The sequence below is a fragment of the Ovis aries genome, chromosome 15 (assembly GCF_016772045.2).
Source record: "Ovis aries strain OAR_USU_Benz2616 breed Rambouillet chromosome 15, ARS-UI_Ramb_v3.0, whole genome shotgun sequence".
In the NCBI taxonomy this organism is placed as follows: domain Eukaryota; kingdom Metazoa; phylum Chordata; class Mammalia; order Artiodactyla; family Bovidae; genus Ovis; species Ovis aries.
Window position 1 is genome coordinate 47425813 of NC_056068.1, and position 25172 is coordinate 47450984.

General features: G+C 41.1%; 1 protein-coding gene across 8 annotated transcripts in view; it reads right to left on the bottom strand.

Annotated features, from left to right (window-relative positions):
- Nucleotides 1-5572: 5572 nt before the first annotated feature.
- The window catches only part of LOC101119159 (tripartite motif-containing protein 5-like), a 40546-nt gene continuing 20946 nt past the window's right edge, over nt 5573-25172 (bottom strand). For 5 of the 8 annotated variants that reach the window (XM_042233132.2, XM_042233130.2, XM_042233128.2 and 2 more), the window contains 4 exons: nt 23701-23723; nt 22220-22320; nt 21915-21941; nt 19899-21707 (listed from right to left, as the gene is read on the bottom strand). In XM_042233132.2, coding sequence (XP_042089066.1) covers nt 21073-21707; nt 21915-21941; nt 22220-22320; nt 23701-23723 — 786 coding nt within the window. In that variant the 3' untranslated portion in view covers nt 19899-21072. Of the gene's footprint in view, nt 9568-10352; nt 10449-19898; nt 21708-21914; nt 21942-22219; nt 22321-23700; nt 23724-25172 lie in introns of those variants that run through there. The other 3 variants (XM_042233131.2, XM_060399984.1, XM_042233133.1) reach the window with 3 other exon arrangements.

The window sequence follows — 25172 nt, forward strand, 5'->3', positions numbered from 1 at the left end:
TGATATAATTAATACAATTAATTAATGGAATATTACTCAGGTATAAAAAAGAATGCATTTCAGTCGGTTCTAATGAGGTGGAGGAAACTGGAGCCTAATATACAGAGTGAAGTAAGTCAGAAAGAGAAACACCAATACAGTATATTAACACATGTATATGGAATTTAGAAAGACAGTAACGACTCTATATATAAGACAGACATCCCTCTGGGGTGGGGAGGCAGGTGGGAGGAGGGTTCAAAAGGGGGGTGGACACATGCATCCGTGGCCAATTTATATTGATGTATGGCAAAATCCACCACAAAATTGTAAAGTAATTAGCCTCCAATGATTATATATATAGAAAAAAAAATGAGGCTGAAAGTGAACCAGAAATATAATCCACCTAATGTTACAGATACTGAAAATATTCACTTTGCCCCTGGCTGCAAAGATCAAGTACCCCAGATCACTCTCTGATGAATAAAATCAGACGTCAACATGATTCAAATCTATGACTAAAACTATTATTCAAGTCTGGTGAGGGGCCTCCAGTTATATTTCAATGCATTCAAGATCCAACCAATGCTCAGCTGCATTAAGAACCTATGAAGAAGGGAGGATCAGAACATGCATTCAGACATGGGGAGGCAGATTTAGTTTCTCTGCAGAGATAAGAGCTAACGTCAAAGCAGTGATCACCACAGACACAGAAGAAACTAGTGCTCACATATGATGTATGATACCCCACCACTACCTAAACAGTGACCCAATGTCTCCCTGGTAAGCAGGAGGACAGATGTGGGAACATAAGTCACCTCTGCCTGATAAAAACTACAGGTGATTGCACCTTGCAGGTTGGTCATCTGACATTTGAGCTCATGAGAATACAAACGCACAGTATCTCAGATCAACAAAAAAGGACATAAAACTACAATAATGTGAGAGAGCCACAAGTTCCTGATGTTGCATGAGAAACCATCATTTTTGAGAATCAGATTGGAAAGTGAAATTGTGCTTTGTTTTATGTGCCAGGCAGTTTTCTACTATTATATAGTGTAAACTACTCACAACACTTGCAAAATAAAACCTGAAGCAGTAAAGTAACAAATCTATTTGAAAATCAGGTAGTAATGACCGTGACAGGTTCACTGCGAATTCAGAAGCTGTTTCTAACATCTTCTGTGGCTGAGAGGGCGACAAGGAATGTGTAGCAGGAGCGATAACATCCAAATAAGATTTGGTCAACAGAGAAGAGGTCATGCTGAGAAAAAATATTTGACTTCTGTTTCTGTGCCTTGAGTACAGTGGGTACAGCTGTACGCTTATAAGAAAGAGGAAGGTAGATAAACACGTGGTTCCTCTAACTTATCTTCCCTCATAAGTCTCATGATGTAGTATAAGAATACTTCTCTAACGTCTTTTGCTATCCTTAGTAACAATCAAGTAACAAGTCTTTAAAACTTAAACTTAGATGTCACTGTTACTAGACATTAGATGCTTCCAGATGGCACTTCTGGAAGTTTTTCCCACGTGCTCTCCTTGCCCCAATCTCTCAGCTGAGCTGCTTATGGGTGGCACATCCCACTGAAGAAGCATGAACAGGTTAGGGAATGTAAGGAAGTGCAGCATTTCCCTGTGTCTGGACAAGAGAATTCATGAGAGGCTGCAGAGCCTGCCAGATGTCACAGCATCTGATTCCTGAACACAGGAAAACCTCGGGAATGAGAAATGATCTATACAGCCGTCCAGAAATACTCTATTTCTACACTGATAGAAATGAAAATATCAGGACTGGAAGACCCTTCAGCCTTTGACCTGTTATTGAGGAAAGGGACTGTCTAACTCTGAAAGACCAAAGATTCTCACTGTTCTCAGTATGTTTGATTCTTACTTACAGAATTCAAAGTCTCTGTGGGCAGATTCAGCCTACAGAAATAAACAGTCCCTCCAAGGAACAAAAAAGCCTTTCTTTTCTTCCAATCACCTTTCTCTTAAGACTTTTTCTCTCCTAGACTGATCTTCAGCCAGCAGTCTAACCAGGAAGCCTGCAAGCTGAATCTTTCCCCCGTTTAGAACAGCTTCAGTTCAGTTCAGTTCAGTCGCTCAGTCATGTCTGACTCTTTGCAACCCCGTGAATTGCAGCACGCCAGGCCTCCCTGTCCATCACCAACTCCCGGAGTTCACTCAGATTCACGTCCATCGAGTCAGTGATGCCATCCAGCCATCTCATTCTCTGTCGTCCCCCTCTCCTCCTGCCCCCAATCCCTCCCAGCATCAAAGTCTTTTCCAATGAGTCAACTCTTTGCATAAGGTGGCCAAAGTACTGGAGTTTCAGCTTAAGCATCATTCTTTCCAAAGAAATCCCAGGGCTACAGCTTACAGACAACAAATAAAACTCACCTAAGCAGATTCCGTTTTTTTCTTGTGTATCTTTCAAATTCTGCCCTCCACAAACCACTTAGTTATTCTCAGATATGAATGGAGACGTTGTCGTTCCTTGGAGAAGAGTAAACACGTGTCTTGATCAGGATTCACTCGCCTCACCAAGAGCCTGAAGGAAACTGAAAGTTAAATTCTACTGTGTGGAGTTTGGCTCCACCCACTAGAAAGTTAAATTCTAGTGGGTGGAATTTGGAGGAGAGAAACTATAAGGCCAGTAAGAGGCATCCACATAGGGCCTCTGGAAACTAACGAGGCTTTTGTGCCTGTGCTTGGTGAGTCAGTGAGTGCTTTTTATTCTTAGCTCTTCTCCGAGAAGCTATTCTCAAGTCTCTTCAAAATAATCAGACCTTTGGAAAACTTAGGCTTCCTAAGCAATGCAATTTCACACACCCACCTTGTCTTGTTTCCTTACTAAAGAGCTGTCAGATGCAGGAGTAAAGTACCCTCTTTATCCCAGTGAAGACCCATACTGAGGACTCCCTTGAGGCAGCAGCATTGGCTTGCTCTTTACTGGCCTGTTCACCATCTGAAGTAGTGAATCTGACCAGTCTGTCCTATTAGGTCATGTTAGAGGAAATGGCTCAACAAATCTGAAATCACTCAGGTGGTCAGTTAGAGAGGTGATCACAGAGTGGTCGTTCACTGATGCTGACATTCAGAAGCTGGATGCTATGTGGCAAAAGGACACTTTTACTAAATAGTTTGAGGAAGAGTAAACTGTAGGAGGGTTATTTGTTGAGCAATGACATCTGCTGCTAAGTCACTTCAGTCATGTCAGACTCTGTGTGACCCCATGGACGGCAGCCTACCAGGCTCCCCTGTCCCTGGGACTCTCCAGGCAAGAACACTGGAGTGGGTTGCCGTTTCCTTCTCCAATGCAGGAAAATGAAAAGTGAAAGTGAAGTTTCTCAGTCATGTCCAACTCTTCCCAACCCCATGGACTGCAGCCCACCAGGCTCCTTCGTCCATGGGATTTTCCAGGCAAGAGTACTACTGTTTAACATATAATCCTTAGGATCTTATATAATGAAGCTGTAAAATTTATTTTGTGTGTTAACACCAACTGGTCATTTGTGTCAGACTGTTTCTAGATGTGTCTGTGTGGGTGTCGTTTCCAGATGATATTAGAATTAGATCTGTGGACTCAGTAAAGTAGTTTGCTTTTTCCAGGGTGGGTGAGCATCATCATTCAATTTGTTGCGGGATCTGGAAAGAACAAACTTGTGGAAGAAGGAAGAATTTGTTCTTCCTGCTCCAGTCTGGCTACTTGAGCTGAGGTGCACTCTTCTACCGCGTTTAGACTAGACTGTACTGTGGCCCCAAGCTTCGGACTTGGACTGAGTTACATAGATTTCCAGGTTGCAGAAGGCAGGACTGGAATTTCTCAGGGTCTGTAATTATGTGAGCCAATACCTTACATTAAAGAATCTTCAAATGAATATTCACAATGAAAACAGATATTATAAACAGATATATACAGATATATAAACAGATATAAACAGAAATATAGACAGATATTCTGTTTCTCTGACGTACCTTGAATAATACACTAAGGAAGGAATTCTGTGTTTTTTCCTGGCAGAGGTGAACTATAATAAAGATAATGACACCGATAAGCAGCAATTTCCAGACATGAGCCAAACAGTGATATTTTGTGTTTGTTTGTTTGTTTTTGATATTGAGTTGTATGAACTGTTTAAAATTTAGGGTATTAACCCAGTATTATTCATCTCAGTTGCAAATTTTCTCCCATTCAGTATATCTTATTTTGTCAAATGTTTCTTTCACTGTGTGAATGCTTTTAATTCAGTCTTATTTGTTTACTTCTGCTTTTATTCCTTTGCCTTTGGATATAAATTCAAAAATATATTGCCGTGATTTATGTGAAACAGTGTCTGATTATGTTCTCGTCTATGAGCTTTGTGGTTTCAGGACTTACATTTAGGCCTTTAATCTATCTTGAGTTTGCCTTTGTATATGGTGAGAGGAAATGTACGGTTCTCGTTCTCATGTGTGCAGTTCCACAGTTTTCCCAGCACCAGTGACTGAGGAGCTTCCAGGGCACCTTCTTCAATCTTTAACCAAGAAAAGAACATGTGACTGGGAAAGACTTATATGTGTCATATTCTTTTTGGGAAAGGACTTCACTTCTCATGCCAGTGAAAGTCACTTATTCATGGCTGACTCTTTGCAACCCCATGGACTGTAGCCTGCCAGGCTTCTCTGTCCATGGAATTCTCCAGGCCAGAATACTGGAGTGGGTAGCCATTCCATTCTCTGGGGGATCTTCCCAATTAAACCAAGGTCTCCTGCATTGCAGGTAGATTCTTTACCAGCCATGCTACCAGGGAAACCCAGGAGTCCTGGTTAAAAGGGAATGCCCCTCTGTGCGCAGGTCTTTTCTGTTGTATACAAAAATCCAGCTCCTCAGTTTCTCATAACTAGGTACTTCCTCTTGAACTGGAGAACTGAGCATTCCAGTAAATGAAACAGCATCAGTGGCCCTGGAGAATCATTTGTCAATAATTAAAGAGTACAGAATTTTCCTAGTGAGTCAGAACGCCAGTCATTGTAGCTTTGGGAAGATAGGAAGGCAGAGATCAAAGGAAGTATTTAAAACACCAATATTCCCTTGTTTCCAAGGGTGAGTGCTAAGACATAGATGTGTGCATACACACACAGACACAAAAACTGGAAAAATTCCTCTTTGGAAACCCTTGTCAAGTCAAAGTTCATCCAAAGGTAGAAAGTTGAGAATTCTTCGGGACGAGTATGGATAAGAGAAAATAAACTGGATTCACTTTAAAAACAAATAATTTTGACTCCATAGGGATTAAAAATTCCAAAAGACAGGAGGATCCCACCAAGCCCTGAATGAACATCCAGTGCAGAAGTGATTCCCCTCTTATCTCACTGAAGAAAGATATCATACTTCTTCCTTCATTCCTGAGAACTTTTAACTCATTAAAAAAGTAAGGCTGACCAGGACACACAAATACCTACCTAAATCAGTGTTAAGAAATCTCACAATTATACTTCTGAGTCTTAATGTATCACTGTGAATGGTAACTTTGGGGCAAACAGAGCCTAACTTGAAATTTGAATTCAAAGAAATAGCATTATTGTACAATATTTTGAAAAAATAAAATAAGGCACTATCCAGAAACATTTATTTTACAATTAGGTAAGATTTAAATAAAATTGTAATTCTTTCATCAATGTATGCTGTTTCTAAAACATAGAAAGGGTTATCATGTTGAATATAGTCTAATATTTATTCTGAAGATGACTTATTTTAGTCACAGTGAGAGGGAAGCAGAAAATGAATACACATTATATACAGTACCACTTTTGAGCTAGAAGTTACAGAAGTTATTACAAATGTTGTATTGTTTAATACACATAATGATAACTAGGTAAATTCTGTATATACATATTTTACAAATAAGATCCTGGATCTCACAGAATCTCGTTTACTTAGTAGGACTTCTCTAGTGGCTCAGTTGGTAAAGAATCTGTTTATTTAATAAGAGCAGTTCAGTTCAGTTCAGTTCAGTTGCTCAGTTGTGTCCGACTCTCTGCGACCCCATGAATCGTAGCATGCCAGGCCTCCCTGTCCATCACCAACTGCTGGAGTTCACTCAGACTCACGCCCATTAAGTCAGTGATGCCATCCAGCCATCTCATCCTTGGTCGTCCCATTCTCCTGCCCCCAATCCCTCCCAGCATCAGAGTCTTTTCCAGTGAGTCAAATCTTCGCATGAGGTGGCCAAAGTACTGGAGCTTCAGCTTTAGCATCAGTCCTTCCAAAGAAATCCCAGGGTTGATCTCCTTCAGAATGGACTGATTCGATCTCCTAGCAGTCCAAGGGACTCTCAAGAGTCTTCTCCAACACCACAGTTCAAAAGCATCAATTCTTCGGCACTCAGCTTTGTTCACAGTCCAACTTTCACATCGATATCTGACCACTGGGGAAATCATAGCCTTGACTAGATAGACCCTTGTTGGCAAAGTAATGTCTCTGCCTTTCAATATGCTGTCTAAGTTGGTCATAGCTTTCTTTCCAAGGAGTAAGCATCTTTTAATTTAATGGCTGCAATCACCATCTGCAGTGATTTTGTAGCCCAAAAAATAAATTCTGACACTGTTTCCACTGTTTCCCCATCTATTTCCCATGAAGTGATGAGATCAGATGCCATGATCTTCATTTTCTGAATGCTGAGCTTTAAGCCAACTTTTTCACTCTCCTCTTTCACTTTCATCAAGAGGCTTTTTAGTTCCTCTTCATATTCTGCCATAAGGGTGGTGTCATCTGCATATCTGAGATTATTGATATTTCTCCCGGCATTTTGATTCCAGCTTGTGCTTCTTCCAGCCCAATGTTTCTCATGATGTACTCTGCATAGAAGTTAAATGAGCAGGATGACAATATACAGCCTTGACGTACTCCTTTTCCTACTTGGAACCAGTCTATTGTTCTATATCCAGTTCTAACTGCTGTTTCCTGACCTGCATATAGCTTTTTCAAGAGGCAGGTCAGGTGGTCTGCAGAGTTCCAAAGAATAGCAAGAAGAGATAAGAAAGCCTTCCTCAGCGATCAATGGAAAGAAATAGAGGAAAACAACAGAATGGGAAAGACTAGAGATCTCTTCAAGAAAATTAGAGATACCAAGGGAACATTTCATGCAAAGATGGGTACAATAAAGGACAGAAATGATATGGACCTAACAGAAGCAGAATATATTAAGAAGAGGTAGCAAGAATACACACAAGAACTGTACAAAAAGAGCTTCATGACCAAGATAATCAAGATGGTATGATCACTCACCTAGAGCCAGACATCCTGGAATGTGAAGTCAAGTGGGTCTTAGAAAGCATCACTATGAACAAAGCTAGTGGACGTGATGGAATTCCAGTTGTGCTATTTCAAATCCTGAAAGATGATGCTGTGAAAGTGCTGCACTCAATATGACAGCAAATTTGGAAAACTCAGCAGTGGCCACAGGACTGGAAAACATCAGTTTTCATTCCAATCCCACAGAAAGGCAGTGCCAAAGAATGCTCAAACTACCTCACAATTGCACTCATCTCACGTGCTAGTAAAGTAATGCTCAAAATTCTCCAAGCCAGGCTTCAGCAGTACGTGAACTCTGAACTTTCAGATGTTCAAGCTGGTTTTAGAATAGGCAGAGGAACCAGAGATCAAATTGCCAACATCTGTTAGATCATGGATAAAGCAAGAGAGTTCCAGAAGAACATTTCTGCTTGATTGACTATGCCAAAGCCTTTGACTGTGTGGATCACAATAATAAGAGCAAGTATGTAGCAATTTTGAAATTATATGAAAACTGTAATCCCACAACCACAGAGACATACATGCCTAGGCACACATGCTTTTCCATGACAGGCAGAGCTGGAATAGTCTTGACAGCAGCACAAAGGTGATCTAGGATCTGGAAAATGATGCATCAGTAAAAAGAATCCATGTGTCCCTGAAAGCACAAACCTGTTTAATGAGACACTGACAGGTTGTATTTTTGGGTATTCAATAGGTCAAATACTTGTTATTGAGACACTTAGATACTTCTCACTTAGTATCATTTTGTTGTTGTTAAGTCACTCAATCATGTCTGACTTTATGATTCTATGGACTGCAGCATACCAGGCTTCCTTGACCTTCAGCATCTCCCAGAGTTTGCTCAAACTCATGTCCATTGAGTCAGTGATGACATCCAGCCATCTCAACCTCTGTCGTCCCCTTCTCTTCCCGCCCTCAGTCTTTCCCAGCATCAGGGTCTTTCCAAGGAGAAAATATCATGTATCATCTGACAATAATATTATGTATGGCACAGTTTTTATATCATGATTACATTAACAAATAAACACAGCAGTTAAGGATGTTATTCTAGGTCACACTGCTAATATGTGAAGACACTTCTTGAAATAAGATACTCCAGGCATAAAACTCCACTCAGGTTTGCAGAACCTGGGTGTTTGAGATATATTAGTGTTTGTCAAGAGTCTCCATGCTTTCAAAGGCTACTCCCCAAAATGGTGAGTGTCAAAATACCCTGAGATTTCATGATACCTGGGAATAATTACAAACCCCAGGAAAAGATGACATTAAGAATACTAAATGAAGAGTGGTCTGAATTTCATGTGCTTGTAAAGATCTTAACGCTGACATGTAGGTGTGCAAATACAAACACAAAGATGCTGTCTTTCCATTCTGACTTCTTCTTGCGTATGTGACCAAATGGATCAGTGATTTGCAGCAAGGTAAAAATATTCCTTAAAATAAAGTCTGTTTCTGGAAATCTATACAAAAAGATACAGGCTCTCTTCTATACTCAGGGGAAAATTAAAATGTAAGGGAATTGTCTCCAATTCTATGTCTCTGGCAGGTAAAGAAGATTCCACTTTCCCATAAGTCAAGCATCTATGAAATATGGGAACCTGAGCTGCATGAGAGTAAGAGTGAAAGTCACTCAGTCGTGTCTGACTCTTTGCAAAGCCATGGGCTACACACATAGTTCATGGAATTCTCCAGGCCGGAATGCTGGAGTGGGTAGCCTTTTCCTTCTCCAGGGGATCTTCCCGACCCAGGGATTGAACCCAGGACTCTCGCATTGCAGACGGATTTTTTACCAGCTGAGCCACAAGGGAAGCCCAAGAATACTGGAGTGGGTACCCTATCCCTTCTGAAGCGGATCTTCCCAACCCAGAAAGTGAACCGGGTTCTTGTGCACTGCAGGAGGATCCTTTACCAATGGGGCTATGAGGGAAGGGGGCTGCAGGGCACAAAGCAACCTTAGTGACAACACCAGAAAGAGCACAGCCACACAGAAGAGATGGAATGTTGTCTTCATTTTTCTTAGGTCTCAAATGCAGGGCCTTCTTCCTCAGTTTTACCTGCAGCATCTCGTTTTTTGGTTCCTGAAAATGATGCTCCACATCTGAGATGAGATCTCTCACCAACTGGCTCTGCTGGACCAGCTCGTTCTCAGAGTCACCCAGGTTACATAGACCAACCTCTTCCTCAGGCTTTAGATTTTGCCGTTCCTTCAACTCCTCACTGTTCAGGATCTCTCTCAGGTTTAAAAAATCTGCCTGGATATTTTCTCTCTCATGTTGTATTTCATTCTTCAGGAATGAGAGAAAGAGGAGGAGGAAAGCAATGCTTAAGGAAACTGACTTTTCCTGTTTTTTTTTCTCTCCATCACTTTTCAAAGGTTTCCCTAGCAGCTCAGTTGGTAAAGAATCAGCCTGCAATGCAGGAGACCCGGATACTATTCCTGGGTCAGGAAGATCCCCTGGAGAAGGAAATGCCACCCCACTCCAGTATTCTTGCCTGAAGAATCCCATGGACAGATGAGCCTGGCCGGCTACACAGTCCATAGGGTCTCAAGAGTCAGACACGACTTAGCGACTAAACCGCTACCACCAGCACATTTCACATTTATGGCCTCAAGTCTGCATTACCGAGGCTAACCCTCAGCTAAAAGGGGATCCTCATGAGTATAGCTCGGCCATGACACATCTGTCCAGGATACTCATGCCTCCCTGCATTACTCCTGACCCCCTCCCTCCTTCCTCTGCCAAAAAGTTGAGCACTGAGGACAGAACCATGAGACATTGCCAAATGGATTCCAAGAAGAGTTAAAGGCTAATAAACATGGCAGGAATGGAATGTGAAATTCACCAGTTATCCTCACCAGAAAGTCCCTCTCTATGAACACCTCCCTCCCAATATCTGTATTCTTTTGTGATATATTCCCTATTCAGCACCCACTCCTATCACGGAAATGGTGAAGAAGAGGACTAGCCAAGTGACTAATTGTCAGTGAACAAAGAAGAAGGCAGCTCCTTGTGATCAACCCAAGGTCCTGCTCAGATATCTAACTCCTTCAGGAAGTGCCTCCTCCTACCTTCCAAGTATTCATCTCTCCTCTGACTTGAGCCTTCAGCTTCTGAGCTTCCTACTGCTCCCTCCTCAGCCTCTTCAAAAGTTCCTGGAGTTTCCACTGTGAATAAAGAATCCCATCAGAGTCAAGCTATGGTTTTCTCAACATCAATGTAGAAAATAAATGGTAGACAAATGAAGATGTTTTCCAAAGTGAATAGACTTTACAGAACTGAGAACAGCAATTAGAATCCGTGACTTTGGGGGGGAAAAATCAGATAGGTTATGTGTTCTTTACAACTCAAGCAATAGAAGTCACCATACACTAGCCAAGAGAAGACTGGTTCTCTTTGTTCTCGGAGAAACCTGATCCTATAGCAAGGAAACAATTTCTAACTCTTCCACCTAGTGTCCTAGTTACCCTCCTGTTCAAAGGGGTAATGTTCTCTTGAACATCAGATCTCCACCTATTAGCGCAAGGTACATGAATGTCTACTTCTGGCTAAGTGTCTGTGTGTAGGGTCGAAGTGTCCAAGTGTTGGTCACTCTCTGACATGTCGGACTCTTTGCAATCCCATGGACTATAGCCTGCCAGGCTTCTCTGTCCATGGAATTCTCCAGGCAAGAATACTGAAGAGGGTAGCCAATCCCTTCTCCAGAGGATCTTCCCAACACAAGGAGGGAATCCAGTTTCCTGCATCGCAGGCAGATTCTTTACTGTCTGAGCCATGTGTAGGGTTATTACTTTATGATTGGAGGAATGCACTGAAATGTCCCTCAGGCATCAGAAATTGAGCATATGAAGAAGAGAGATCACAAGCCCCAGGTTCATGGTGAACAAGTTATCAAAGTCCAGTGCAAAGTAGACATTTCCCCTCAAGTACCATTTCTGCCTTGTGTTTCCTCCATTCTGGTCTCTTACCTGGCACTTCTGGGCAACCTCCTCCATAAGGAATGTGTGGTGACCATGGTGTTCCTGAGACCGCTTGCAAAGCCAGCAAATGACCTTGTCATCCTCCTCACAGAAGAGCAGGACTTTCTCTCCATGGCACAGATAGATTTCTCTCTTGCTCCTCCAGGTTCACCTTGACCTCCCTGAGCCACTCCACTATGCTGGCCAGGTGCCAATGAGGCTGCAGGTTCCCAGGTTCATACCTGATTCTGAATACAGGGCACCTGCTCTCCCCATCTAGGCCAATCACGGACTCATTGTTGTTTGCAGTGTTGCAGGCTTGACAGAAGCTGTGGTCACAGTCATGGCTCAGAGTTCTGTCAGAAGCTCCAGGAAAATGGGGCAGGTCAACTTTTCCTGTAGGTTCACTGATTTTCCTGAAGTCATGGCAACTTGTCCCCTCCTCCTTCCTGTCCTGAATTCTGAGGATTCTCTTGTTCACAGATATTTGCATTATTGGGCAAGATAAAAGGGGCAGATTAAGAAAGGTAGAAGTACATGATTATAGTCGCTTATAAATGTTATACAGGCCAAGAAATATGGAGGACCTAAAAGAAACTGTAGAGAAAACAGGAAAGGGAAAATGAGGGAAACAAGGGACCTGACCAAAACAAGATTTCATCATAATTTTAAGCACTTTACTATCAGTTCTTGATTCATATCATATCAAATTCCATCCTTATCTGTGCAGTGATTCTTGCTATTTAAATTTTACCGAAGAAAAGTTGCCTTGATACTTTTTCTACTAAGATACTTATATGATGCACCATCCATCCTGCTTTTTCTTTCCAGTGCCCAGGAAACAGTCTCAGTATCAAAAGACTGAAACCACTTAAAGCCATGGGGCTTTTAGATCCACTCTTCTCTCAGCACCGGATGCTGCCACTGACATCCATATGACTCTCTCTTATAGTTCAGTAAACTGTCTTCTGACATAGTCTCTCATCATAAAGACCTGCTCTATCTAAAGTATTTACAGTGTAACCATGCCATCATTTGCTATGCACTGACAATGATTTCCCATATCATCATGACCTCATATATGACAATGTGTTTGTATGTATAAGAGGAAACTCTTCATCTAATGTATAAATGGAGACAATGACTTACAAAGATCATGTGTATTCAGTTTACAGAATGAGGCTGAACTTAGTATGTCAGGGGTCTTCCTTCAGAGACCTGTCTCCTACCCCACTGAGTGAAGGAAAGAAACTTCACGGACCCGATTAACACTCAGAGCAATGAGTGAACTCTGCTACGTTCTGTCTATAGAAATAGTGATTTCACCTTGGCCTAAAAAGATTCATTGAATTATAGAAGTCTGATATCTAAAAGCATATAAACATAGATAAAATGAATGTCAGTCTTGAGAAAAAACATCTCAAAATATTAGTCCAGGTCATTAAACTAATTATCATTGATGAATTGTGTGCTGGTAGTAGGGCTAATATCTATATGAAGTAAGATGAATGTAAAAAGAGGACTTAGATCCAAGACGACAGAGGAGTATGTGGATGTGAAGCACATCTCTCTCCATGGATACATCAGGAATACACCTCCAGACACAGAAGATTTTGCAGAACACCAGCTAAGAATGGACAGGAATACCTGACCAGCAGAAAAGAATATATAAAACCATGCAAAACTCAAGAGGACAAAGGAAGAAGGGTGAAAAAGAGGAGAGTAGGACTGGATTTACCCCTGGAGGGTGGAGGAACTGAAGCAGGGGTCAGATCCACACATTGGGACAACTGTTTCGGGTAGAGGTGAAGCATTTGAGGCTGTTGAGAGTGAAGCAGCTGGTCTGTTGCGAGTGAAGCAGCTGGTCTGTTGCAGTCTGAATGGAATGATAATCACACAGACAACCCTTGCTGCAGCCATATATACTCCGGACAGGGACAGAAGTCCCCTAGAAAGTGCAGCAACTGGGAGCTGGAGCACAGAGCTTGGAGAGCAATCCCAGGGCAAGCTTTGCTGTTGACTGCAGGGAGACAGCCCAAGGGGATTGTGGGAGGAGATGCAGTGGGAAATGTTTGTGAAGGAAAGCCAAGCAAACATGGAGTCAGGGTGATACTGCTGAGTCACACAGAGGAGACAGAGCCATCTCCATAGCCTCTCTCTCCCCGCACATCATCACTGGACAGCGAGGACCCTGTCTAGAGACAGAGACAAAGAAAGACCCCAGAGAGATTGACCCTATAAGTGCCTGATGCACCAAGCAGCAGAAAAGGACCCCAGTCAGGGTGGCCCTTTAAGTGCTTGATGTGCTGAGAAACAGAAAAGGCCTCCAAAGCGGGGGAGGGTCCTGTAAGTCCCCGAGGTCCCAAGAAACAGGGAAGGACCCCAACTGGAGTGGGGGGGGGAGGGGTCCTGTAAATGCCTGAATGGGTCAGGCAATAGAGAAGGCCTAGTCAAAGAGGCCTTCTAATTGCCAGCTGCCAGAGGCTTCCCTGGTGGCTCAGACGGTAAAGTGTCTGCCTGCAATGTGGGAGATCTGGGTTCAGTCCCTGGGCCAGCAAGATCCTCTGGAGAAAGGAATGCCAACCCACTCTAGTACTCTTGCCTGGAAAATTCCATGGATGGAGGAACCTAATAGGCTATGGTCCATAGGTTCACAAAGAGTAGGACACAACTGAGCGACTTCTCTTAGAGGCTAGGAGATGACTCTAATAGGACTGTAGCTCTTGCGGCTGAGGCAGTTGGTGACCCTGTGCACTTTGCACCACCAGAGTTCCCATGATCCAAGCAGCTGTGTTGTCTCCATGCTCAATTCTCACTGGGCAGAGCTGCCAGAAACAAGTTGTGGGCCTCCCTGGTGGCTCAGACAGTAAAGAATCTGCCTGTATTGCAGGAGACCTGGGTTTGATCCCTGGTTCAGGAAGATCCCCTGGAGAAGGGAATGGCAGCTCACTCCAGTGTTCTTGCCTGGAGAACTCCGTGGAGAGAGAAACCCAGCAAAACCCTAATAGCACCATGTCTTCTGTGACAGTTGCCACTGGCACCTCTATGTATCCAGCATCGCCATGGGTCCAAGCTCCTATGCCACCCCCTCGAATGATCCCCACTTGGACAGAGCAGCTAGAGGCTAGGAAAAACCCTAAGGGCCCCTTATTCCCTGTTGTCCTAGCTGCTGGTTCCTCTTAGTACCTGGTACTGCCAGGGCCCCTGCGATCCAAGCAGCTGCACTGCCCCCATACCAGGTCCTCCCTGGGGCAAACCCAAGTCCTCCAGAGCAGCCTCAGGAGCAAAGCCTTATAGACCACTCACAGGCAGAGGTGCAGATAAAACCACCGTTGAAATCCAGGGGTGGTGTGGCTAAGGAAGAGAACTCAGAACCTTCCCACAAGTGGTAAAAGCTGCAGATTAAATTCACGTGATCAACTAGTCAGACTTTGAGTCTACGGAATATGTATAAGGACAACGAGAGGTCCTGCAAAAGAAAACGAGCTAGCACAGGCCAATGCAGACATTAGAGACAAGAAAATGCAGGAGTAGGGCCAGATTAGAATCAGGTCTAGAGACTAGCCCAGGATTGGAGGGCATTCTAGGGAGGTGAGCTGGACTATGACAGTGAGGGAAAAGACGCTGACAGATAATATCCAAGAAAAACGTTTATTATTCTTATATTTTAACTGGTTCTGTCATTGTTTCTGGATTTTTTTTTTCTCGTTTCCTTATTTTCCCTCTGTTGCTGTAGTTGTTGATTTTATTAATGCTATTAAATCTATTTACACTTTGGAGAATTTTTGTTGTTATTAATCAAGCTTCTCATTTCCTTTATTTTGTCTGCCTCTACATTGGCCTTTCGCAGTTGTGAAGGTTTTTTCCCCCCATTTTTTTTAATTAAAAAAATTTATTATTATTATTTTTCTACATATATATTTTGCTTGCTTTTCTTATTCTTTTCCTGTTGTAGTTATTCTTTAGTACATATAAATCTTCTTTACCTACTTCTATTTAACTTTTCTTTTCATTTCTTTCTTTCTTTTCTTCCTTTTCTCTCTTTTTCTCACCATGTTTATTAGTCTGTTTTGCTTTCATTGCTTTATTCCCCAGCTGTCATATTGCTTTAGTTTTGTTTTCCAGCTTAGGTTTTAGTTTTGTTTTTAACTGGTTGATATCATTTTTGCTTTCCTTTGCTCACCAGATCAATCTCTTCTACTTTCTTAATTTCTTTTTCGACTGTTTTGGTTTTGGTTATGTGTGTATACAAGTGTACACATATAAAGTTCAGATAGGAAATTTATAGACAGAATTTTCTTCTTTTGTGATTGCAGTTAAACTGTTTCTACTAAGTACGATAAAACCACAAATTATGGATATTGTATGGAAAGAGTCTTTCTTCTTAAATAGAACTGTAAAGTGAAATTGTGCTTTATTTCCAAGGTAGTCATCTACTATTATTTAATATAAATTCCTTGCAATGCTGGTAAAATAAAACCCGAAACAGTAAACTAACAACTCAGTTCTAAGACCCTATAGCAACTGGCCTGACAGAGGTGAACTGTATGAGCTCAGAAGACAAAGGTCTAAAACCAACTATGGTTGAGAAGGAATGAGGAATATGTAGCAGAGATAATAATCTCCAAAGTCAGCACTGATGAGGAATGATTTGATCAGAAAGGGGGAACTCCTGGTGAGGAAAGAGATTTGACTTGTGTCTGTACTTGAGTCACTGGGTCAGGAAGATCCCTTGAGAAGGGAATGGCAACACACTCTAGTATTCTTGCCTGAAGAATTCCATGGACAGAGGAACCTGGTGGGCTACAGTCCATAGAATTGCAAAGAACTGGACTTGACTAAGTGACTGGCACTTTCCAATTTCACATTCTGTGCCTGAGTACAGTGGGTACAGCTGGACATTCTATAAGGAGGAAGGGAAATAAATGCGGAGGCTGGGCTAACTTATTTCCATTTCGGGTCTAATGATGTGGATCTAATAATGCTTCTCTGACATCTTTTTATATCATGAACAGCAATCAAGTAAGTAGATTTTAAAAGTAAAACTTTGATGTCATTGTTACTAGAAGTTAGATGCTTCCAGATGTCACTTTTAGACATTTTTCCCAGGTGCTCATCTTGCTCCTGATCTCTCAGCTGAGCTGGTTCTGAGTGGCAAATCCAGCTCATAGAGAAGCTTGAGCAGGATAGGGATGTAAGGAAGTGCAGTAGTTCCATGCCTGGCCCAGTGAATACCACAGAGGAGAGCCTGCCAGCTGTCACATCATCAAGCTCCTGAGCATAGACAGGCCTAAGGAATGAGAATTTATTGATACGATCCTGCAGAAATACTACAGTGATACCCTGAATGAAATAAAAATAATAGTACTCAAGACCCGTTGGCCTTTGTTCTTGTTGATAGAAGGGATTTTCTACCTCTTGAGAAATGAGGGATCCTGACTGACCTCAGCAAGTTGCAACTGAAACTTAACAGAATGGGAAGGAGTTGCGGGTAGATTTTAGTCTTGAGAAACAAATAGTCCCTCCAAGGAACAAACCAAGCCTTTCTCTTCTTCCAAACCCGCTTTTCCTAAGACTTCCCCTCCCTGAGACTGCTCTTTAGTCAGCACTCTCAGCAGGAAGCCTGCAGGCTAGGCCATTTCCCCCTTTAATCAGCTTCCAGACATCTAATTAAACTCACTCAAGCAGATTTCATTTTTTTCTTCTGTGTCTCTCAGACTCTGCCCTCTAGAAACCAGCCAGCTAGCCTCACATCCTAATGGAGAAGTTGTGATTCCTTGGAGAACAGTGAAGACAGGCCCTGGGCAGGAGTGTTCAGGATTCACTCACTTCACCAGGGGCCTGACCTCAACTATGATGATCCGAAGTAGAAGATGAGGGGAAATGAAAGTTAAATTCCAGGGGGTGGAGTTTGGACAGGAAAGGAGAAGAGAAATTATAGACCAATAAGAGGTATCCACATAGAGCTTTTGGGAAGTGACAAGGCTTTTGTGCCTGAGTTTGCTGAGTCAGTGAGGCTGAGTACTGAAGAACTGATGCTTTTGAACTGTGGTGTAGGGGAGGACTCTTGAGAGTCCCTTGGACTGCAAGGAGATCCAACCAGTCCATTCTGAAGGAGATCAACCCTGAGATTTCTTTGGAAAGAATGATGCTAAAGCTGAAACTCCAGTACTTTGGCCACCTCATGTGAAGAGTTGACTCATTGGAAAAGACTTTGATGCTGGGAGGGATTGGGGGCAGGAGAAGAAGGGGACGACAGAGGATGAGATGGCTGGATGGCATCACTGACTCAATGAACGTGAGCCTGAGTGAACTCTGGGAGCTGGTGACGGGCAGGGAGGCCTGGCGTGCTGCGATTCATGGGGTTGCCGAGAGTCAGACACAACTGAGCGACTGAACTGAACTGGACTCAGCTCTTCTCCTGGAAACTGTTGTCATGTTTCTCCAAACTAACCCATCGTTTGGAAAACTAGGCTTCCTGAGCAATGTAATTTCACAGACCCACCTTGCCTCATTTCCTTACAAATGTGCTATCAAGAGGAGGGAGTAAAGTATCCTCTTTTCCCCAGTGAGGACCCACACTGAGGGCTCCCTTGAGGCAGCAACACTGGCATGCTCTCCCTTGGCCTGTGTCCACCAGCTGAAGTAAGTGAATGTAGACAGTCTGTCCTATTAGGTCATGTTAGAGGAAACTGCCCAACAAATCTGAAATCACAGAGGTGGTCAGTCAGAGGGGTGATCACAGAGTGGGAGTTCACTGATGCTGACTTTCAGAAGTTGGGTGCAATATAGCCAAAATGACACTTTTCATATAGACTAAGAAGATGAAAGTGTATGAAGTATCATTTGTTGCACAATGTCATCTAATGTAACATAGAATTCCTATAATTTCAACATGATAAAAACGAATTAAAAAAATTAGTGAGATGGTTAATTTTATGTGTTAACTTGACTGGTCACTGGGTGACCAGATTAGGCATTCTTTCTGGGTGTGTCTGTGTGGGTGTTGTCTCCAGATGAGATTAGAATTGGATGTGTTCTTGGTAAAGTAGTTTGCTTTTCCCAGTGTGGGTGGACATCATCCAATCTGTTGAGGGCCTGCAAAGAACAAAGATCTTCCCTGTAGCTCAGATGGTAAAGAATCTGCCTACAAAGCAGGACACCTGGGTTCAATCCCTGGGTCAGGAAGATCCTCTGGAGAAGGGAATGGCAATCCACTCCAGTATTCTTGCCTGGAGAATCCCATGGACAGAGGAGCCTGGCGGGCTATGGTTCGTGAGGTCGCAAAGAGGTGGACACGACTGAGCGACTAACACTGCTACTGCAAAGAACAAAAATTTTGTGTGAGATAATGTTTAATTCTCATTTTCTCACATCTAACTGTCCTGTTTTCTGAGCACCAATTACTGAAGAGGTTCCAGAACACCTACTTTGTCCTTTCTCTGAGAAGAGAGTATCTGACTGGAAGCTACTTATCAATGTTATATACCTTCAGCAGAGGGCTTTATTTCTGGGGCCAGGAGCCACTACTAGAAAGTGAATGCCCCTCAGGGTGCAGATCTTTTCTTTTTAAATACAAAAATTCAGGTCTTCATTCTCTTTTAACTAGTTGCTTCATCCTGAATCTTCCAAGATTGGGCTCCCAGTAAGTGATAAGTTATCAATGACCCTGGAGAGTGATTTGTCAATAATTCAAGAGTATAGATTTTTCCTAGTGTATCAGAGCATCACTCATTGTAGCAATGGGATGAAAGGAAGGCAAAGGATAAATTTAAAAGACCAGTTTCCCCCTGTTTCCAAGGATGAGTTTTAAGATGTGGATGTGTGCATACACACCAGAGAGGCAGAAACTGAAAAAAAAAAAAATTATCTTTAGAATCCCTTGTGAATTCAAAGATTGTCCAAAGTTAAAGAAGCTGGGAATTTGGGGGAACTAGCAGAAATGAGAGCAGGTACACTTGATCCACTTTGGCATTTGTTTTTAAACTTTAACTCCATTGGAGGCTGAATTGGGATTAAAAATTTGAAAAGACTTGGGGATCCCACCAAACCCTGAATGAACATCCCCTGCAGAAATAATTCCCCACTTATCTCACTAAAGGAAGATAACACTTTTTTCTTCATTCCTGACAACTTATGTCTCACTGTAAAACTAAAGTTGACCAGGGCACACAAAACACCTACCTACGCCATTGTTAAGAAATTCTACAATTACACTTCTGAGTCCTAATGTATCACGATAAATGATAGCTTTGTAAAGCTGGGGAAAGGGAAAGTGAAAGTTGTTCAGTTGTGTCCAACTCTGTGACCCCATGGACTATATAGTCCATGGAATTCTCTAGGCCAGAATACTGGAGTGGGTAGCCTTTCCCTTCTTCAGGGGATCTTCCCAACCCAGGGATCAAATCCAGGTCTCCCACATTGCAGACGGGATTTTTATCAGCTGAGCCACCAGGGAAGCAAAGCTGGGGAAACAGAGCCCAAATTAAAATCCAATTTCAAGGAAAAAGGATTAGTGCAGAACTTTAAAAAAAAATAAAGCAGCTACACATAAACATTTTACCATTAGGCAAAATTTAAAGAAAATGTCATTCTTTAATTAATTTATTGTATTTCTTAAAACTGGAAGGGTAATAATGTTGAAAATAAAGCAGCATGTATTCTGAAAATGATTTATTTCAGTTACAGTGAGAGGGAATCAGAATGAATATATGACACGTTTTACTGACACTTTTGTCCTAGGAGTTACAGAACTTATTACAAAGATTTTATGATTTCATGTTCACAATAGTAATTGTGTAAATTCTGTATAATCTTTTTGTAAGTGAGGAACTGGATTCCATATAATTTAGCTTGCTTTATAAAAGCCTGAATGTAGCAACACCAAAATCATAATAAAATTTTAACTGTGATCACAAACACATATGTATGTGCTTTTCTATGACAGAAAAGCTAGAGTGGTCTTAACAGCAACAAAGAGGTACCTAGGATATGAAAATTTAGATATTAGTAGAAAGAACCCTTGTGTCCCTGAAGACCCAAATCTGTTGAATGAGACACTGAGATAAAAGTTATATTTTTCATTAATTAATAGATAAAGTATTTATTATTAAGTTGAGACACTTAGGTGCTTTCTATGTGATAGCATTTATCTTCTGACAATGATCTTATGTATGGTGCAGCTTTTTAAATCAAGATTACTTTAAGAAAATAAAGACAGCTTTTAGGGATGTTATTCTAGGTTATGCTGCTAATAATATAAAGAGAAAGGAGTTGAACTCAGACACTCTGGACACAAAACTTACACTCTTAGTACATGTGAGCTATGATATGGTCTAGTCAATTTCTTGATGAATAAGAAACATGATAGTTAAACAGTGACACCGCTTAAGATGCATCTGTTTATGAATGACTCCTACAATAGGTCCTCAATAATATGCAACAGTTATTGAGAAGCTTTTCTTCATCATCTCAATCAGTGGCAGAGGAAATGAGACTGTGAAAATTTGTCAGAAGTGCTGCCTTGATACTACTCTTTCTTTATGGGGCATCAGTCATTTTCCCTTGGTGGAGGAAAAATGATAAATTCAGATTTTCTTCTAATGCAAATATGAAATTGTGGAAAGTAGCGTTGCATATATCTCAGCCCTGAAATGTTAAAAATCCACAATATTAAATATAAGCAAAAGATTCAGTCCTGTAATCTATTTTCTTTACAGTAAACTGTAAACTGTAAACCCTGTTGATGAACGAAAGACATTTGAATGGAAGAAAGGGCAGGAAGTAAGGAAAAACGGTAAGAATGGTGCAGATAAGCTCAGATGTGTTAGACTCACACATAGCAAGGGTCACTACAGAGAGGTGGATGTGAGAAGGTTTGAGTGCTTGGCGAGCACAGATTCATGGGGACTTTACAGGTCATAGGATTGAAATACGGAAATGTTTTTTGAGAAAAGGAACATGAAGAGAATTTATAGATGAGAAACCCATGGTTTGTGATATTGAGAAATAAGAGAATGCCAGCAATATAGTCTAGGAAAATTCCAATACGACGAGGATGAACATTCAGGGAGAGAGTTAAGATCATGGGATCTGAGGAGGAAGACTCATCAAAAGCATTATATACAGAATCATAATTTAAACCTATGACCCAGTAGCCATTTTTAGGTTGGTATCTCGAGTAAACATTTTGATGATTTCCATCAGCTGTAAGTGGTAACTTTGTATTATATTCAGCTTGTTTTTCACCATATACCCCCAGGATCCAGGCACGTTTTTCTGACACGTCTACCTCCCAGTAATGTCTCCCTGATGTGATAACTGGGGATCCCAGGACACCATAATCATAATCAACTTCTTCCCAACATCGATTATTTCTTTGGTCTTTGTGCACATATGTCACTTGTCTTCGATCAGCAGAAATGGCAATGTTTCGATTACCTGTTGTATGACTCAGGGTCACGTCAACTGTTGAAAAATGAGAGGGTTATGTGAGGGCCATGATGTAGTTTTATTTCAGACATTTAGAAAACTATATTGAGAATAACTTTAGTGGAAAGACAATACATTTGTATATATTGAGAGGGAAAACGGATCTTAAAACATGAGGTCTACTAGACAATGAAAATTTCGAAAAGATAATGAGAAAGGGTGGTTTGATGAAAATGTCCTTACCCCAATAGCGTTGCATATATCTCAGCCCTGAAATGTTAAAAATCCACAATATTAAATATAAGCAAAAGATTCAGTCCTGTAATCTATTTTCTTTCAAATTAGGGGAAGGGCTCTGGTGAGGTAGCGAACTGGTGAAAGATAGGATAAAACCACATCTCTTGTCACTCACCATAAAATGACCACATCATAAGCACATAGTATCTGGGTTTTGTTGTCTCTATCCACACCGAGAAACTGGAGCCTCCTCTCCATTTTCCCTCCATCACAAGAAACCCAAAGACACCCACTTGGGTAGCACTCCTCACCACTAAATACTCGCAGTATGTCTCTCAGATCAGGAGCTCGAAACACACTTCTCTGTTCCTTGAGAACCGGTTTTGGCTTCTTCAGAGTCAAAGTGTTACTCCTAGGGATGACAAAAATTGATGTCCACATCTCTCACTATCTATCCCTCTAAAACCACAGACTCAAAATTTTCACCCCGTTGATGCACTTGGACAGTCTTCCCTGCAGACCTTGGGGAGGTAGAGAGTGGATGCATGAACTTGGAGACAGAAGAAATGCTGCTCATGTCCATTTTTTCAGTTACCTTCTGTGTGACTTGGGATGGGCTTGACCTCTCAGAAGGACAGTCTCTTTCTTCTATAATGAAGTCATTGACCTCTCCCTCTCTATTTCCTAGAAATCATGTGAAATTATGGGATACCCAGGTGGGAACAGTGGTAAAGAACCCTCCTGCCAATGCAGGAGACATAAGAGACCTGGGTTTGATCTCTGGGTCAGGAAGATCCCCTGGAGAAGGGCATGGCAACCCACTCCAGTATTCTTGCCTGGAGAATCCCATGGACAGAGGAGCCTAGTGGGCTACAGCCCATGGGGTTTCAAAGATTTGGACACGACTGAAGTGGCTTAGCATGCACACACATAGGAAATTATATGAAATAATGAATTTAACAAGATAAATATTTGGTATCTCAAAAAAATCAGTTTGTGGAAAAGTCACTACGTAGATATGTATTTCCAAGAAAATGTCAGAAAGTTGAGGTAACAGGATCTGGCTCCTGGGTGTTCTAGACAAATCAAGAATGAGAATACTGTCTAGAATCCCCAAATCTTCAAAGGCTGTTTCTTGATAAGGAGAATATGCTGAGATTTCAGGTTCTCCAGAGACAAATAACCTTGAAGAAAAAGCCATTATGAATACTAAACTAATAGTGACCTGATTTTCACGTGTTTGTAAACAGCTTGAGGCTATCATGTAGGAGTGCAAATTCAGAGACAAAGATGCTGACTTTCAATTCTAGCTTAAGGCCCACATGTGCTTTTGGAAATCTAAACAGAAAGATATACAAGGACCTGTTCTAACATACCCAGGGAAGAAATTCAAATATAAAGAAGTTGTTTCCAGTTCTGGATACTTGGCAGATAAAGAAGACTCAAACCTCCCCTGAGAAGCATAACTAAATATGGGAACCTGAGTTGCATAGTGACATAGTGTGAATGAAATATTTGTGGAGTCTGACAGTGTAATTCCCTAACCTAATATTACTATTCACCCTAACTCTGCAACTTTCCACAAGCAAAATTCCCTACTTTAGAATCTTTTTCACTCTCAGTATTTATAGAACAATCTAGCCATGATTTGTGAATAAAAATTTAAGGTAAATCTATACCCCATTTTTTCAGCCCTGAACATTGTTTTATTCTAACTGGTCACCAGCTATGTCTAAGGTTTTTATTTCATTTTCACAGCATGAATGGACCATCTCTGGTCTGTCACACATACCTTTTCAAGATGTCATTTACATCCTAGTGAGAAAAGAGAAAACATGAGTCAAGAAGTAATAGGTTCCCCCACATACAAAGCTTATTCACATCCCCATCAACCCCTGGTTTTGGGAATAGAGATGATCTCAATATAAGAGCCGAAAAATAAAGACAAAAGTGAGGCCCCATAATTCCAGGAGATTCATGTGATGTTGTCAGGTTTCCAAAAATGTAAAAAAGCTTCAACCTTTGTGGAAGTATGAGGCTTCTAGTGTCTGGAGATGAGACATATTTATGGCAAAAACAAGAGATCTATAATTCTGGTTCCCCATGAGGTGATCTGAATAATTCATTGTTCTTTCATTTATTCAACTGGACTGTGAAGTGACACTATTGTACAGCAAGCATTAAACCAAGCTTTAGAGAATCAGAAATGAAATCATAATCTTAATATTCCAAGCTACGTAGATGGCTTTTGTTGAGAGTACAAGCAAACATATATATCAATATAAGCTTTTCAGGAAAAACCTAAAAAACTTTACTCTTTTCTCATTTTATAATCTGTCTTTTAGTGATCTCTTCTATTCCCTAAAGTCAGCATCTGTATATGTGCAGTTGATTTCCAACTCTTTCTTTTTCACTCAACTTTGTCTCATATTAATTTATTCAGTAGTAAATAAGCTACAGAAATCAATAATATAGGATGTCTAATATATAACTTATTATTCACCAGCCAAATTGTCTTCTCTCTCGTACCCCATTTTCATAATGCTATCCATATACACTTATTGTTCAAGTACTCATGCATTTATCTGCAATTTAGTCTCTGCTGAGTCTGTTCAGTCCAGGTCCTTAACAGTTTTTAGTCATCTAATTGTCTTAGTCATCACTTTTACTGTTTTATTTGTTTGAACAGGAATCTGCCACTATATTTGATCTCTTTTACTAAAGATTTATTTCCATGTCACCAAAAACTAGAATAGCTGAGTTTCCAAAAAAACACCTTTGTATTAGTGCTCTTTTGTGTATATGACAAAGAAATCAAAGAAAACTACAATAAGTAGAGAAAGAATAAGGAATTAGGGTGGCAGTTGCAACTTTAATCATAGTCTAATTCTGAGGCTCAAACATTATTCTCAGAATCTGGTCTGTGTCTTTCTTTAATTCTATTTATTCAACTCCTAAAGACTTCTTTTCCCGGTTTATGAAGGAAACACAAACCTTCTGATATAAACTCTAGAAGAAAAGAGAGTTTTTTCTCCCAGTTATAACAATGCTTGAATGCAGTTACCCACATTAAAGAGAAAATATTTTTGTGTTGTTGCTGGAAGGTAATGAAACAGTTTAGGTTAGTATCAGTCTGAAGTAGATCATATCAGGCAGGAAACATATTGTATATATTATAGCAACCATTAGGAAAAAAACTAAAAAAATACAGTCAGACCTAAAATTTTATACTAGAAATATATGTTTAAGACAAAACAAACTAGC